At 38.9% G+C, this 14026-nt stretch overlaps 1 protein-coding gene across 1 annotated transcript; it reads left to right on the top strand.

Moving 5' to 3' along the window:
* The first annotated feature begins 1657 nt into the window (after positions 1 to 1657).
* LOC141649031 (uncharacterized) lies at positions 1658 to 3687 on the top strand. The gene is made up of 3 exons (XM_074457734.1): positions 1658 to 2765; positions 3039 to 3186; positions 3387 to 3687. The coding sequence occupies exons 1-3, from the start codon at positions 1658 to 1660 to the stop codon at positions 3685 to 3687; spliced, it is 1557 nt and encodes a 518-aa protein (XP_074313835.1).
* The last annotated feature ends 10339 nt before the right edge of the window (positions 3688 to 14026 follow it).

The following is a 14026-nucleotide window of genomic DNA, read 5'->3' as shown; positions in this document are numbered from 1 at the left end:
AAAAATAACTTTTACAATAGCATCGATACTTTTATCTCTATTTACAAATATATAATGAAATATGAAATCTAGAACTAATTTATACGGAGTACTTTACAAGGAAGACTAATAACCTAATAAATTTACTAAATTAATTTTTGTCTATTATCTTCTATAATTTCATAATCATCCTTCCAGTTTTTTTTTTATTTATCATTTACTAAATAGAGTTTACAAGTTTGATTTTTTTCAAACAGTAACTTCCCATGGTCAGGTTATTATGGAAAGACTAGACCGTGCTTATGCCAATTCTGAATGGTTACAACTTTTCCCAGCTACCTCAGTTTTGCATCTACCCATTCTTATTTCGGATCATGCTCCAATTATTCTCAAGTTTTTTCCTTCTAAAAAGAATCGTAGGCGTCCATACCATCTTGATAACTGGTGCTTGCATTCTCCGGAGATTGCTTAAATGGTTGATAATGCATGGCAACTTTTTGTTCCAGGCTCTCCAATCTTTGTGTTATCCCGCCGTCTTGCCGTAATTCGGTATTCTATAATGCAGTGGGTCATTCATCATCGTCTCTCTCATGGTATTAACTGGTCTGCTATTCAGAATGAAATTCACAACTCAAGCAATCTGGTTGTGGATGTTCAGTAGGCAACAAATTTTCAACATGATCGTTCTTTACAATTACAGCTCATTCAAAAACAGCATGCATATTGGTTACAGCGGTCAAAATTAAAGAATGAGATTCTTGATGGACTTCCGTCTCATTTCTTATATTCCCGTGTTAGACAACGATCTTCACATCAGAGCATCCTTGCTTTACTTTCTCGCTCGGGCGAATGGTTATATACTCCTGACAAGATTGATTTGGAGATTACCTCTTTTTTCAAGGAACTCCTTTGTTCGACCATTCATCATGATCCTGCCTTTCCTAAAGGTTTTATTGATCCTTTGCTTTCGTCACTCGCGCTCCTAATGGTGAGTACAGAAGACAGCTTATTGTTATCAGCCCCTTTCTCTGAGAGGGATATTGTTCATGCACTAAATGGTATGGATGGGACAAAGTCTCCTGGGCCTGATGGTATTACACCGAAATTCTTCCAAACTTTTTGGCCCCAGATTGGTCAACTTGTTACTTTGGCTCTTCTTCGGTTTCTTAATACAGGCGTTATGTTGAAAGAATGGAATCACACGCATATTGTTCTTATTCCTAAAGTGGAAAACCCTGAGCTCGTTTCTCAGTTATGTCCTATCAGTCTATGTAATGTTATTTACCGCCTTGCATCCAAGTGTCTTGCCAATCGACTCAAGCTAGTTATTTCTTAAATTGTTTCGGAATCTCAGTAGGCTTTTGTCCCTGATCGGCTTATGTCTGATGGCTGTCTTGTTACACATGAAATTATGCACTATCTTAACAAGACTAAGAAAGGCTCGGTTTCTTATGCTGCTCTGAAGCTTGACATGCACAAAGCTTTTGATCGAGTTTCGTGGCAATTCCTTATTGCCGTAATGAAAAAATCTGGGTTTCCTATCTTTTGGCAGAACATTATCTGAGAATGTATTTCAACTGTCACTTATAATGTTCTAATTAATGGTGAGCCATCTATTCCTTTTCGACCTTCTTGTGGCCTACGTCATGGTGATCCACTCTCGCCTTATTTATTTATCATGTGTATGGAGATTTTATCATGTCAATTGCGTGAAGCTGAGAGACTTGGAACCATACACGACCTCAAGATTTCTCGCTATGCTCCTCCGGTCACCCATCTTTTTTATGCTGATGATGCCTTTATTTGCTGTAAAGCTAATCCAAGTTCTTTTGAGGGGCTACGAGATTTGTTTCGCTGTTTTGAGCTGGCCTCAGGGCAAATAATAAATCTTGATAAATCCTTTGTTAAATTCAGTCTAAACACACCGACAGATTTCCGATCATATTTGGCATCGATATTCAAGATGAAGACATCTAATTGTTTTGGGAATTATTTGGGTGTCCCGGTTGATCTTCCTTCAAAGAAGGCTTCTGTTTTTAACCCGTTTCTAGACAAGATGACAAAACGTATTATTGCTTGGTCGACTCTTCATCTTAGTCAGCCTTCTAAACTTCTCATCATCAATTCTATTCTTTTGGGTTCAATTCGATATTTGATGACCTCCATTCCTTTTCAAATTGGGATTTGCAAGAAGATCGACTCATTGATTACTTCTTTTTGGTGGCGTAAAGATATGAAATGCAAATCTATTCATTGGCTCTCTAGGGACTCTTTGCAGCTCCCTCGTGAGAGTGGTGGTCTTGGTTTTAAGTCTGTCTCACTGTTGTGTCAGGCTTTCCTTATGAAGAATTTTTGGCGTATTCATCATCATCCCTCTGGTTTATTAGCAAAATTCATGGTACCGAATTATCGGAAGGATTTACCTATTCCTGGTTCAAAATCAAAAGTCTCTCAACCATCTTTTTTATGGTCTGGCATTTGTCGTACTGCTTCTGCTTTTTCCCCTGCTCTATCCTGGAAGCTTGGCAATGGGGCCTCGGTTGATCTTCTCACAAGTCGATGGGTTAAAGGGAATGTTCCATCTGTGCGACCCTCTTTTAATGCCTCATCTCATGTGCTTTCTGATCTGCTTTGCAATTCAGGTACTTGGAATCAACAATCAGTTTATCGTGTTTTTGAGTCCTCGTGTGCTAAGGTAATTCTTGCTATGGAACCTCCTCATATTGATATTGATGATTTCCTCTATTGGAAGTTCACAGAGGATGGAGTTTACACGGTTAGATCAGGTTACTCTTTCCTACTGTCACAACATTCCTTCTCCTGTTCGCCTTCTTTCTATTCTGCCTTTCCGTGGAAAGTTCTTTAGGGTACTCGTTCTTCTACTAAGTTACCTCTTCTAGTATGGCGCATAGTACATAATATTCTTCCCTCGTTAGATAATCTCTCTCTCTGTGAAATTAAGGTTAATACTTCTTGTGTTTTCTGTCACTCTTATCCGGAGTCTTTAAATCATTTATTTTGCTCTTGCACTGTTGCTCGACATGTATGGCTTTCTTCAGCTCTTGGACTTAACTCAGTGGCTAATCCGGAAGTGCCATTGCAACGATGGCTTGCTGATCATATGAGATATTTTCATCAACTACATGATAACGCTGATCGTTGCTTAGCTTGCTGCATTTTCTTTGTATTATTAAAGCAATTTGGATGGTTCGTAATTCAGTTATCTTTGAATATTGCTCAGTAAACCCGATTGAGATTTTACAACTGTCCGATTACCTTCTTGTCACTCATTCTTAGCTACTAGTGGTTTGGCCATCCCATCTGAAGATCCGGGATTTAAGTTGCCCTTCTAGCTATAAAAATGTGTTGCCACTTGCTAATGTTTCTTTCTATATTTTGGTCCGCAGGTCCTCTTTTGGAGATCAGTTCGTCGTATCTATAACGGATTCACTCACTTGCACTACTGTTAAGCATCTCATTAGGGCATCCTCTGTTTTCGCTGCAACTACAAGAGGACTCCTTTTCACCATGTACAGGGCTCATGATGCTTTGTTACCTTCCGTCTCCTTCCAGGTTACATCACAAAAATTATCCTCAGTTCTGGCCTCCACAGCGCCAGTACCAATTGAATTGTGTCACTCTTTGTGCGCTATTCGCAATTTTCTTCGCATGTTTGTTCAGTGGTCAGTTCGCTTAGCTACCGGCTGATCTGTAGTTTGTCTTACTTACATTGTGTTGTTTACTTGCTTTAATATATAAAGTTTATTGTTGTCAAAAAAAATGTTGAATTCTTGATGAAGATTTGAGCCGACGACTCATTGTTGTTGCAATGGGTTATGCTTTTATAAGGTCGTAATCCATAATTTTCCATCTGACCAAAAAAAAAAAAAAATCCATAATTTTCCCAAGACAATAATTTCAGTTATGCCTCGAATTTTTGGCCTCGGAATAAATTATCTACTCCATTCGTCTCGGTCATTTGTTGTCCTTTGGTTTTGGCACAAAGACCAAGAAAAGATGAGAGAGTCAATAGCTAAATGACAAGTGGAACAAATTGAGTGTGAATGATCAAATTACTCATCAAGTTCATTCTTAAAATATAAAGAACAACAAATGACTGAGACACCCAAAAATGAAAAAGAATAACAAATAAATGGGACAGAAGGAGTATTAAACTACGGTAGAATAAAATTTTCGTTGAAAAGTAAAAGCTACGAAGATTTAACATAAACTTAATTCGTATAAAAAAATTACAATAAATATTTTTTTTCTTCTTACTTTCCTACCTTTCCATCATTCACGCTAGTTTCAACACCTTTGGCATCAGTAATATCCAGAGCCCTAATTTTAAACCTATCAAGGTAGAGCTCCTCTTCCTCATCATCTGTAATACTCTTACTAACATCATCATTAGTGTTAATTACATCGTCTTGACAAGCAACTACTTGTTCAACCAACTCCCACATCCTACTCACCTTAGGATCTTTAATCCTCTTCTTAAAGTAATTTTCAAGCTTCTCATCTTTCTCTAAAAGAGAGAATACTTTCATGAGAAGATCTCGGCTTTCAGTGTCGATTTCAACTAACCTTCGAATCATGTTCTTCAGCTCAGCTGATCCTTCTGGAGATGGTGTCTGCATACCTTGTGGACTTAGCCTTCTTTTCATCGATAGTTTAAGTTTATAGATTGTGTGAAGGTCTTGTGTGTCATGGCTTGGTAAAGAAAGATGATGAGAATGAAGATTGAATTTATCATTTTCTTTTCTTCCTTCCATTTCAATAATTCAAATACGGAGTATTGAATAACAAAGGTCGTTTCTTTATGTCTTTATTTGAGAATATGCAAAGGTTTTTCTTAGCAAGTGTAATTAAGTTTTGTGCTCTAAATAATCTAGGGAGGAGAATAGCTAGGTTATTTATAAGTGGATTGGTGGACCCTATCTTACAAGAAGTAGTTAACGTTTGGAAACATTCAAAAGAAGATTATTCCGTAGAGTTTACGAGTAATAATATTACTATTATAAACTCTTTTTATGAAGACGTTTTATAGAGTATTACGATTTTATATTGATGTAAATATCATACTATTGTTAATATCATTCTCATTAAGCTGAAAATCAAGTAGCATTATTAAAACCAGAATTGAAAATGTCATATACTTCTATCCAAAAAGAATGGGGTATATATATTCCAGGGTAAATTATATAAATTCATGCGGCAGGGGTGAATCCAGCTTATTAAATGCAGGGCTGTCCCGGTCGTTTTGAGGGCCCTGTGCGAAATCTTATAGAGGGCCCCGGTACCCTTTTTATTAAAAGAATAATTGAAAAAAAGTATGTTAACTATTTTGAGTAATTTTTATATGACTAGTTTATTTCTTAATTCTAGAAGCAATATAGTACATAAATATATTTCTTTTCCATTCTTCAACAACAATTAATTAGCATGGTGGTTAGTTGGATGATAAAGAAGAGATGCAACTCGAGTTCGATTCCCCATGACGTTATTTTTCTGAAAATATTGTTTAAAAATTTAACAAAATTAAACTTGAAGTGGGAATCGAACACAAGATCATTGGCAATTATACCATTAATCTTACCACTGAGTCAAACTGATTACTATGCTAAAAATACGCGCTAAATTAATTATTAACAAGGATATTTTTTACGATTGGGGCCCCTTCAAGTCGGGGGCCCTGTGCGGCCGCACCGCTTGCACGGCCTCAGGGTCGGCCCTGATTAAATGGTATAACAGGTGCTACACCATTGTTGAAAAATATATAAATTAACTTGTTTGCTATAGTATTAACGTTTTTTCTAACCTATGCCCACTAGGCATAGGATAAGAAATCCAAAATAGGAAAGAAATTTATGTATTTCCTGTAAAGAAAAGTAAAAAGTATAGGATATTGCAATTTCCCATAAGAACATCATTTAATTATTTCTTTTTTGGGTTTCTTATCCTATGCCTAGTGGGCATAGGTTAGAAAAACCCATGTATTAATTATGTTTTGACCATTCATTATTAAGTTAATCGTAGATATTATGCAATAATTTCGCTACACCATATTATAAATCCTGAATTCATCCCTACAGTTAAATTAATTTAATTTGGTAAAATATCGCGCATCAGCTATCGTGGCAAACTGGAGACAGATCATTTATGTCATTATTATGTGCCAATTAAATTGGAAAAGGTCACAAACTTGAGAGATTTATTTTTTTGAATTGGGATCTCTAAATGCTTGTAAGTATAGACCTGTACTCGGGCCGGGCCGGGCTCTCCTGGTCAGACCCGGGCCAGGCGAGGGGGAGAGGCGGGCTTGGCTGGGTCGGGTCGGGTTAGTATATGCTTGACCCGAGCCAGGGGCTGAGGCGGGCCAAGGACGGGCCGGGCTGGAAATTTAGGGCCCGTGCAAAACGGCGGGCTAGATCGGGCCAAGTTGCATATAATAACGGGCCAAAGGTGTAACACCCCCATACTCCAAGTGCCTTACCAGGACCACTCAAGGCATGGAAGTGCTACCATTTCGGTTACCCGAGGCAATGATAATCAAATGACAATGAAGAAACATAATTTAAATAACAAAATAGTTTAAAGTGATTACATGATCAAAACCAAAACCCAAACTGAAATACAAGATTCTCAGACGGTCTCTTGCTAAAACTTGTGGGGTAATATCCGTAAAATACCCTATAAAATTAGGACTATAACGCAAATTTTATATGTGATTATTGTCATAAAACGAAAAACATGAGAAAAACGATAAAGCATTAGAAATAACCTCGGGTCCTTTGAGATGCGGCCTAAGAACAGAAATCAAAGTAGATTTCCTCCTAATCGATACACCCAAGACCGTCTGAGACTATGCCCTTGTGCTAGAAATGTATTCTCTAATTGCCTTGCAATATTGAGAGAATTTGTTGTGAGTTTTTCTTAGATGCGAGATCTGAATTTTGAGAGGTAATGTTCTCAAAACCCTAGTTTGTTTGCAAATGAAAATGCTTAGGTTACAAAAGAGAGAAAGCCTCTCTTTTGTTTCCTCTTGCTTGGCCGGCCGAGAGCCTACATGGGGAAGTGGGCTTCCACTTCCTCTTAATTTTACCTCGTGGTCCGGTTCGTAAAATGCTAAATGTATATGACACGGTTTTATTATAAATCGTCATCGGTTATCGGTTATTAATATATCGTCTAGTAACAAGGATTAGCCGACATATTAATACATGTCCGACAAAGACAATATTGTATAATTAATTCAATATACATTAATTAAATATAACCGTTTATATTTAATTTACGAATTAACTGTTTAATTCGCCTTAGCCCATTTTATTTAATCCGTATTAAATAAAATATCTCAACATCGCATTTTGACTAATTACTAGTCAAATAACTCGGACTAACTGCTTAGTCAATTTTTGGCATCAACATGACTGTATTTTCATACCGTCACATCTCTCAAACGTATCCTATAGGTGTGACTTTTAGGGACCAGTTGATCACCGCCATCTGTATGACAATAACGTCAAACTTATCTAGCAAGCCAACCGTTATTGATAAACGTGGATCAACTGATTATAATACAAAAGTATACCCTTTGATCCTTTTAGAGATTTATAAGTCCTTGCACTAACTGTAAAGGACACCAGCCCCAACAAGCTCCCACTTGTCCGTACAAGTGTATGTGCAATGACGTTATCCGCACTAACGGAGGACACAACTCAACAAACTTCCACTTGTCCGTACAAGTGTATGTGCGATAACCGATTCTCATATTCATTTAAAATTTCTCCCACTCAATGTAAAACAATTTGCAGATCCGGATCCGCAAAGGACGTATTTTACAATCTATCTGTATCTAGAGTGGTTTCCCCGACTAGAGAGTAACTCAACTGATAAAACGAATTCATATTCGAGCATGGCCATGCATTTCGATTCTGACTCCTCGAGTGGCCCTGAGAAATATCGAGTACCCGATAAAGGCTGAATATTTCCTTCAACTCGACTCCTTCCGATCTAAGCACAAAGATGAAATGACCCGAGAAAAATCTACTTGGCCCCCTATTACGGATGACCGTGAGAAAGAAACCAAAGTCACCCAAAATCTGCCTTAGTCTCAAGAGACAGTCGATAGTCAAAAGAATCGACTCTTAAGATCACCATGGAGGTCCTATCCACGACCGGGCACCGAATGTTATAAAACATTTAGGACTCCACGTCGATATCACAATTGTGTCCTACGAGATATCCGTATAAATCGCCTCTCGTGATTGGTCACCAACCTTTTGACTTATGGCTCGTTGAACCCACCATCAACCAACGTCACAAAATAATTACCTTGAGTTATCAGCTCACGTGGGCAATTAAGGACCAAAAATATAATGTTTGTTCAGTTCACTTTGTGGTGTTCAAAATTGTCGTACAAATCCACATGAAAAACAAAATATATAAATATCAAAGCGATGATATCGTATAGAGTACAAAAGAGAATGAATCTAATCCATAAAAGAGTACTACAACTTAGGAACACGTTTAATTCCCATGGAATTAACGTGCCCTTCATGCTTATCTTGTCGTAATGGTTTAGTGAGAGGATCTGCTATGTTATCATCTGTAGCAATCTTTTCTATCACTACTTCCTTTTGCTCCACGTAATCTCGGATTAGATGAGCTTTCCGTTGTACATGTCTAGACTTGTTAATAGACTTTGGCTCCTTAGCTTGGAAGATTGCACCTCTATTGTCGCAATAGATGGTGATCGGGTCATTCGAACTAGGCACTACAGATAGTCCTTGTAAGAATTGACGCATCCATATCGCTTCCTTTGCAGCTTCAGACGCGACATAGTACTCGGACTCAGTCGTAGAATCTACTTTGTAACACTTTGTTTGGAACTCTTCCACTGATCTGCAGCGCCATTAAGAGTAAAAACGAATCCAGATCGAGATTTGGAGTCATCTCGATCCGTTTGGAAGTTAGCATCTCAGAATTCGGTTGCGCATAGCTTTTGATCGCCTCCATAAGTCAATGTCCAATCTTTAGTCCTCCGTAGGTACTTAAGAATGTTCTTGACAGCCATCCAATGTGATTCACCTGGATGCTGTTGGAATCGACTTGTCATACTCAATGCATATGCCACGTCCGGACGTGTGCATATCATGGCATACATGATTGATCCTATAGCCGAGGCATAAGGAATCCGTGTCATGCGCTCTTTCTCTTCCGGTGTCTCTGGTGCCTGAGACTTGCTCAAGTGCACCCCTGGAGCCATAGGAAGAAACCCCTTTTTGGAGTTAGTCATGCTGAATCTCTCTAGGATTTTGTCTATATAAGACTCCTGACTGAGAGATAACATCCGTCGTGATTTATCTCGATAGATACGGATGCCCAGAATTCTTTGTGCCTCACCCAGATCTTTCATCTGGAAATGGTTTCTCAACCATACTTTCACCGAAGTTAAGAGAGGTATGTCATTCCCAATCAGGAGTATGTCATCGACATACAATATTAGGAAGACAATCTTGCTCCCACTCGACTTGATATAAAGACATGGTTCCTCGACCGATCGAGTAAATCCATTTTCTTTAATCACTTGGTCGAAGCGATGATTCCAACTCCGAGATGCTTGCTTAAGTCCATAAATGGAACGCTTAAGCTTGCATACTTTCTTAGGATGTTCACGATCGATGAAACCTTCGGGTTGTACCATGTACAACTCTTCCTCCAAAAAGCCGTTTAAGAAGGCGGTTTTCACATCCATCTGCCAAATTTCATAGTCATGAAAAGCGGCAATCGCTAAGATAATCCGAATGGAACGCAAAGATGACTACGGGTGCAAAAATTTCATCGTAGTGCAAACCTGGCACTTGGGTGAAACCTTTAGCAACTAGTCGTGCTTTATAGATATCTTGTTGACCTTCCACAGAATGCTTTATCTTGTAAAGCCATTTGCATTGAAGGGGACGAACCTTAGCGAGTAAGTCAACAAGATCCCATACGTTGTTCTCATACATAGAGTCCATCTCGGATTGCATGGCCTCAAGCCATAGCTTTGAGTCAGAACTAGTCATGGCACCTTTATAGGTTGCGGGTTCACTACTCGTTAAGAGTAGAATGTCATCTATGTCATGTTCCTCGACCATACCAATGTATCTGTCCGGAGGAATAGAGACTCTTCCCGACCTCCTAGGTTCCTCAGGAATATTCACCGCAGCCGGGATTGAAGGAATTGGTTCCTCCAATGGTTGCTCGGTATTTGGTTCTGGAATCTCCGACAGGTCGAAGGTTCTATCACTCTTTGCATTCTCGAGAAATTCCTTCTCTAAGAATGTCGCACTAGCCGCAACAAAAACACGTTGTTCGGTTGGCGAATAAAAGTAATGACCAAGTGTTCCTTTAGGATAACCTATAAAGTATGTCTTGACCGATCGCGGGCCGAGCTTATCCTCGTGTCTCCACTTGACATAAGCCTCGCAGCCCTAAACCCGTATAAAGGACAAGTTAGGGACCGTTCCCTTCCATAGTTCATATGGAGTCTTGTCAACAGCTTTAGACGGACTTCGGTTAAGTATTAGAGCAAATGACGAAAGAGCATAACCCCATAATGAGTCAGGCAACACGGTGTGACTCATCATGGATCGAACCATATCAAGTAGTGTTCGATTTCTCCGTTCGGACACACCATTCAACTGAGGTGTTCCACAAGGAGTTAACTGTAGGGCAATCCCACAGTCCTTAAGGTGTTGATCAAACTCGTGAGAAAGATACTCGCCACCACGGTCTGAGCGCAGTGTTTTAATCTTTTTGCCCAGTAGGTTCTGTACCCGATTCTGGTATTCCTTGAATTTCTCAAAGGATTCACTTTTGTGCTTCATTAAGTAGACATAGCCATATCTACTTAAATCGTCCGTGAAAGTGATGAAATACCTATAGCCTTCTCGTGCGGTGATTGACATAGGCCCACATACATCCGTATGTATGAGTCCTAATAGGTCAGCAGCGCGCATTCCAACACTTTTGAAGGAAATTCGAGTCATCTTACCGATGAGACATGATTCACACGTGCCAAATGATTGAAAATCAAAGGCCGAGATAGCTCCATTCTTTATGAGCTGTTTTACGCGTTTCTCATTAATGTGTCCCATACGGCAGTGCCATATATACGTTTGATCTTTGTCACCAACCTTTAACTTTTTATTCATTACGTGTAATATTTCAGTGGTCTGATCTAAAACATAAATTCCGTTCATGGAGACTGCCTTGCCATAAATCATATCGTGTAATGAGAAAATGCAAGAATTATTCTCTATTACAAATGAAAAAACAAGTTTGTCAAGTGCAGAAACTGAAATAATGTTTTTAGAAAGACTGGGTACATAATAGCAGTTATATAAAAATAACTCAAATCCGCTAGGAAGCTGGATCACGTATGTTCCCCTCGAGACGGCAGCCACTCGTGCTCCATTCCCGACACGCAGGTCCACCTCACCCTTTACGAGGGGTTCGATGTTTCGGAGCCCCTGCACATGATTACACAGATGAGAACCACAACCAGTATCTAGTACCCAAGTTCCGTAACTTGCGTGGTTAATCTCAATCATATGAATAAAAGTAGAAGAGGAAGAAGACATACCAACAGGTTTAACGCGACCTGCTTTTATGTCCTCATGATAAACAGGACATGTACGCCTCCAATGCCCAGTCTTGTGGCAATGATGGCATTCCATGTTTTCGGTTTTGCTCTTTGTCGCGCCCGATGAGTTACTTGCCTCACCAGGCCCACTCTTACCTGATCCCGACTTCTTAAACTTCGGTTTACCTACAGCTAGGTCTCGCTGAGCTTTGCCCTTACCCTTGCCCTTGTTTGACACAACGAGAACATCCTGTTTGAGCTCCCACTCGAACTTCATGTCCTTCTCGGTCCATACGAGAAGGGAGTGCAATTCATGGGGACTTTTCTTCAAATCATTCATATAGTAATTCGCTCTAAAGAGCGCAAAACCATCGTGGAGTGAATGAAGCATGCGGTCAATCACGATGTTCTCGCTCATTTTACAATCAAGCGCCTCCAGTCTCTCGACATTCTCAATCATGCTGAGAATGTGTGGGCTAACCGGTTGGCCCTTCTGGAGTCTCGCATCAAAGAAGCGAGTGGTATGCTCATAGGTCACGATTCTCGGTGCTTTCGAGAATTCCTTGGTGAGCGTGGTGAAAATCTTGTTTGCACCTTGGGCTATGAAGCGTTTCTGCAAATTGGATTCCATTGCAAAAATGAGTACGTTTTTAATCGCACCCGCTTCCATGACGAAGTCGCTATACGTGGAGACCTTGTTAACTCGAGCCGTGGGGCCTGGGGTTGGCGGGAGGGGCTCAGTCAGATACTTGAGCTTCTCGTCGGCGGGCGGCGGCATTCCGTAATGCCGCTTCCCATTCCGCGAAGTTTGATCCATCATTCTTCAGTCTAGTAGACTGATTCATCTGATTCATAAAGATCCGAAGCCAGGACTCACGGTCCAATGTGGCACTTGGCATTGGGTTATCGAGGATGCCAGCCATTATGTTATTAGCAGTTTAAAAAACGTGAACTACGCTGAAAAAGAAAGAAAGACAAAAACGAAATAAGCAACTCATCGAGGTGATTTAAGTCTATTAAAATTCATTTTAATCGTGTAGACTCATTGCACTTGCATAATTGATCTCCCTCAAGAATAATACAAGTGATCCCAAGACTCAATTTTTGTAAATTGATAAGCCAACTGTTTAGCTAGTTCTTCCGTAAAAACTCTTGGTCGATAGATTTCCGTAAATCCTATCTATAGTCCACCATAATCACAGGATCGTACGAGTGACCATAGTGTTGAGATAAAATAGGTCAATTGGTTCCAACTTACCCGACGTAGAAGGGGTCATATTATGCCTACCGACGAAGAAGAGATTCATTGGAGTTTGACCTATAAAGACCGTTCTCAATTTTGGTTTATACGAGGAAGATCCCATCGACTTAATTTTAATTCATTGTAAGTGAACGAAAAACTAGCATTGTGTGAATGAATTAATTTAGGTGATGGCTTAAAATAAAACGTGTGATATCTGTATATCAAAGAAAACTAACGCGTGACCTCTATATGAGTCAGTTTTCATGCAATTATTAGGTGGTTTGGTTTTTAGGCGGAAAATGATGCAATCTATCGTTACGATAAAATAAATAAAAGAATGCAATACGTAAATAAAAATTCCTAGTGTGGCCTATCCTAGTAAAAAGAACATAATACAACTTTGGAATCCACCGTTGGACCCGAGAAGCTTGTCTTGATGTTCCATCTTTTTCATGCAGCGGGAGTGAGCATCCGGTCTCCATCTTTGGTCTTCTCAAAATTACAATTAAAATTTACAAAATATAAACCTATTTACATTCTAAATAAAACTGTAATTATAAAAGAAAAACAAAATGGAGATGCGAGATCTCAAAATACAACCAAGACCGTGTTCCATTATTACGGTAACACGTTCTACTAAGGCCACACTAAGTTACAACCGTTTGTAAAAATAAATAAATACGTAATAAAAGCATTCAAAACATTCAAAATAACGATAAATAAAATGCATCAACTAAAACAAATTTATTCGTGACATAATTCCGTAATTATGTAAAATTTATCCAAACCACCTTTAATGATTAAAATTATGTGACAAAACCGCTTTAGTCAAGTTAATTTTAATCCGTGATAATCCGTTACTTTAAATCGTTTTAAAGTAACTAAATTGTACGTGGGTGAACCGTTTCACTATCAAGCGAATGCATAAATCCGTATTATGCAAAAATTGGCCGAAAAAAAACAAAACAATTTTTTTTTTCTTCACGGCTGAACGTGAACAGTACCAAAAAAAATTTTTTTTTTTTTATTATTGCTGCTGCATTGCCGAGAGCAATAAAGAACAAAAAAAATTTCGGCTAAAAACGTGAGCATCAATTAACAAAACAAAACGATTTGTTAAAACCCAATTGCAATTCAATCTAATCCGTATAGAATTGAAACTACAATTGATA

Source organism: Silene latifolia, chromosome 3 (genome assembly GCF_048544455.1).
Source record: "Silene latifolia isolate original U9 population chromosome 3, ASM4854445v1, whole genome shotgun sequence".
Classification (NCBI taxonomy): Eukaryota; Viridiplantae; Streptophyta; class Magnoliopsida; order Caryophyllales; family Caryophyllaceae; genus Silene; species Silene latifolia.
This window is presented reverse-complemented; position numbering and strand designations above follow the sequence as displayed.

Excerpts from the sequence above, each read along its gene's own strand:
- LOC141649031 (XM_074457734.1), top strand. The coding sequence starts at position 1,658 with ATGTGTATGGAGATTTTATCATGTCAATTGCGTGAAGCTGAGAGACTT. Across the intron at positions 2,766-3,038 it reads AGTTTACACGGTTAGATCAG|CTCTTGGACTTAACTCAGTG; the intron begins GTTACTCTTTCC and ends GGCTTTCTTCAG. Across the intron at positions 3,187-3,386 it reads TTATTAAAGCAATTTGGATG|GTCCTCTTTTGGAGATCAGT; the intron begins GTTCGTAATTCA and ends TTTGGTCCGCAG.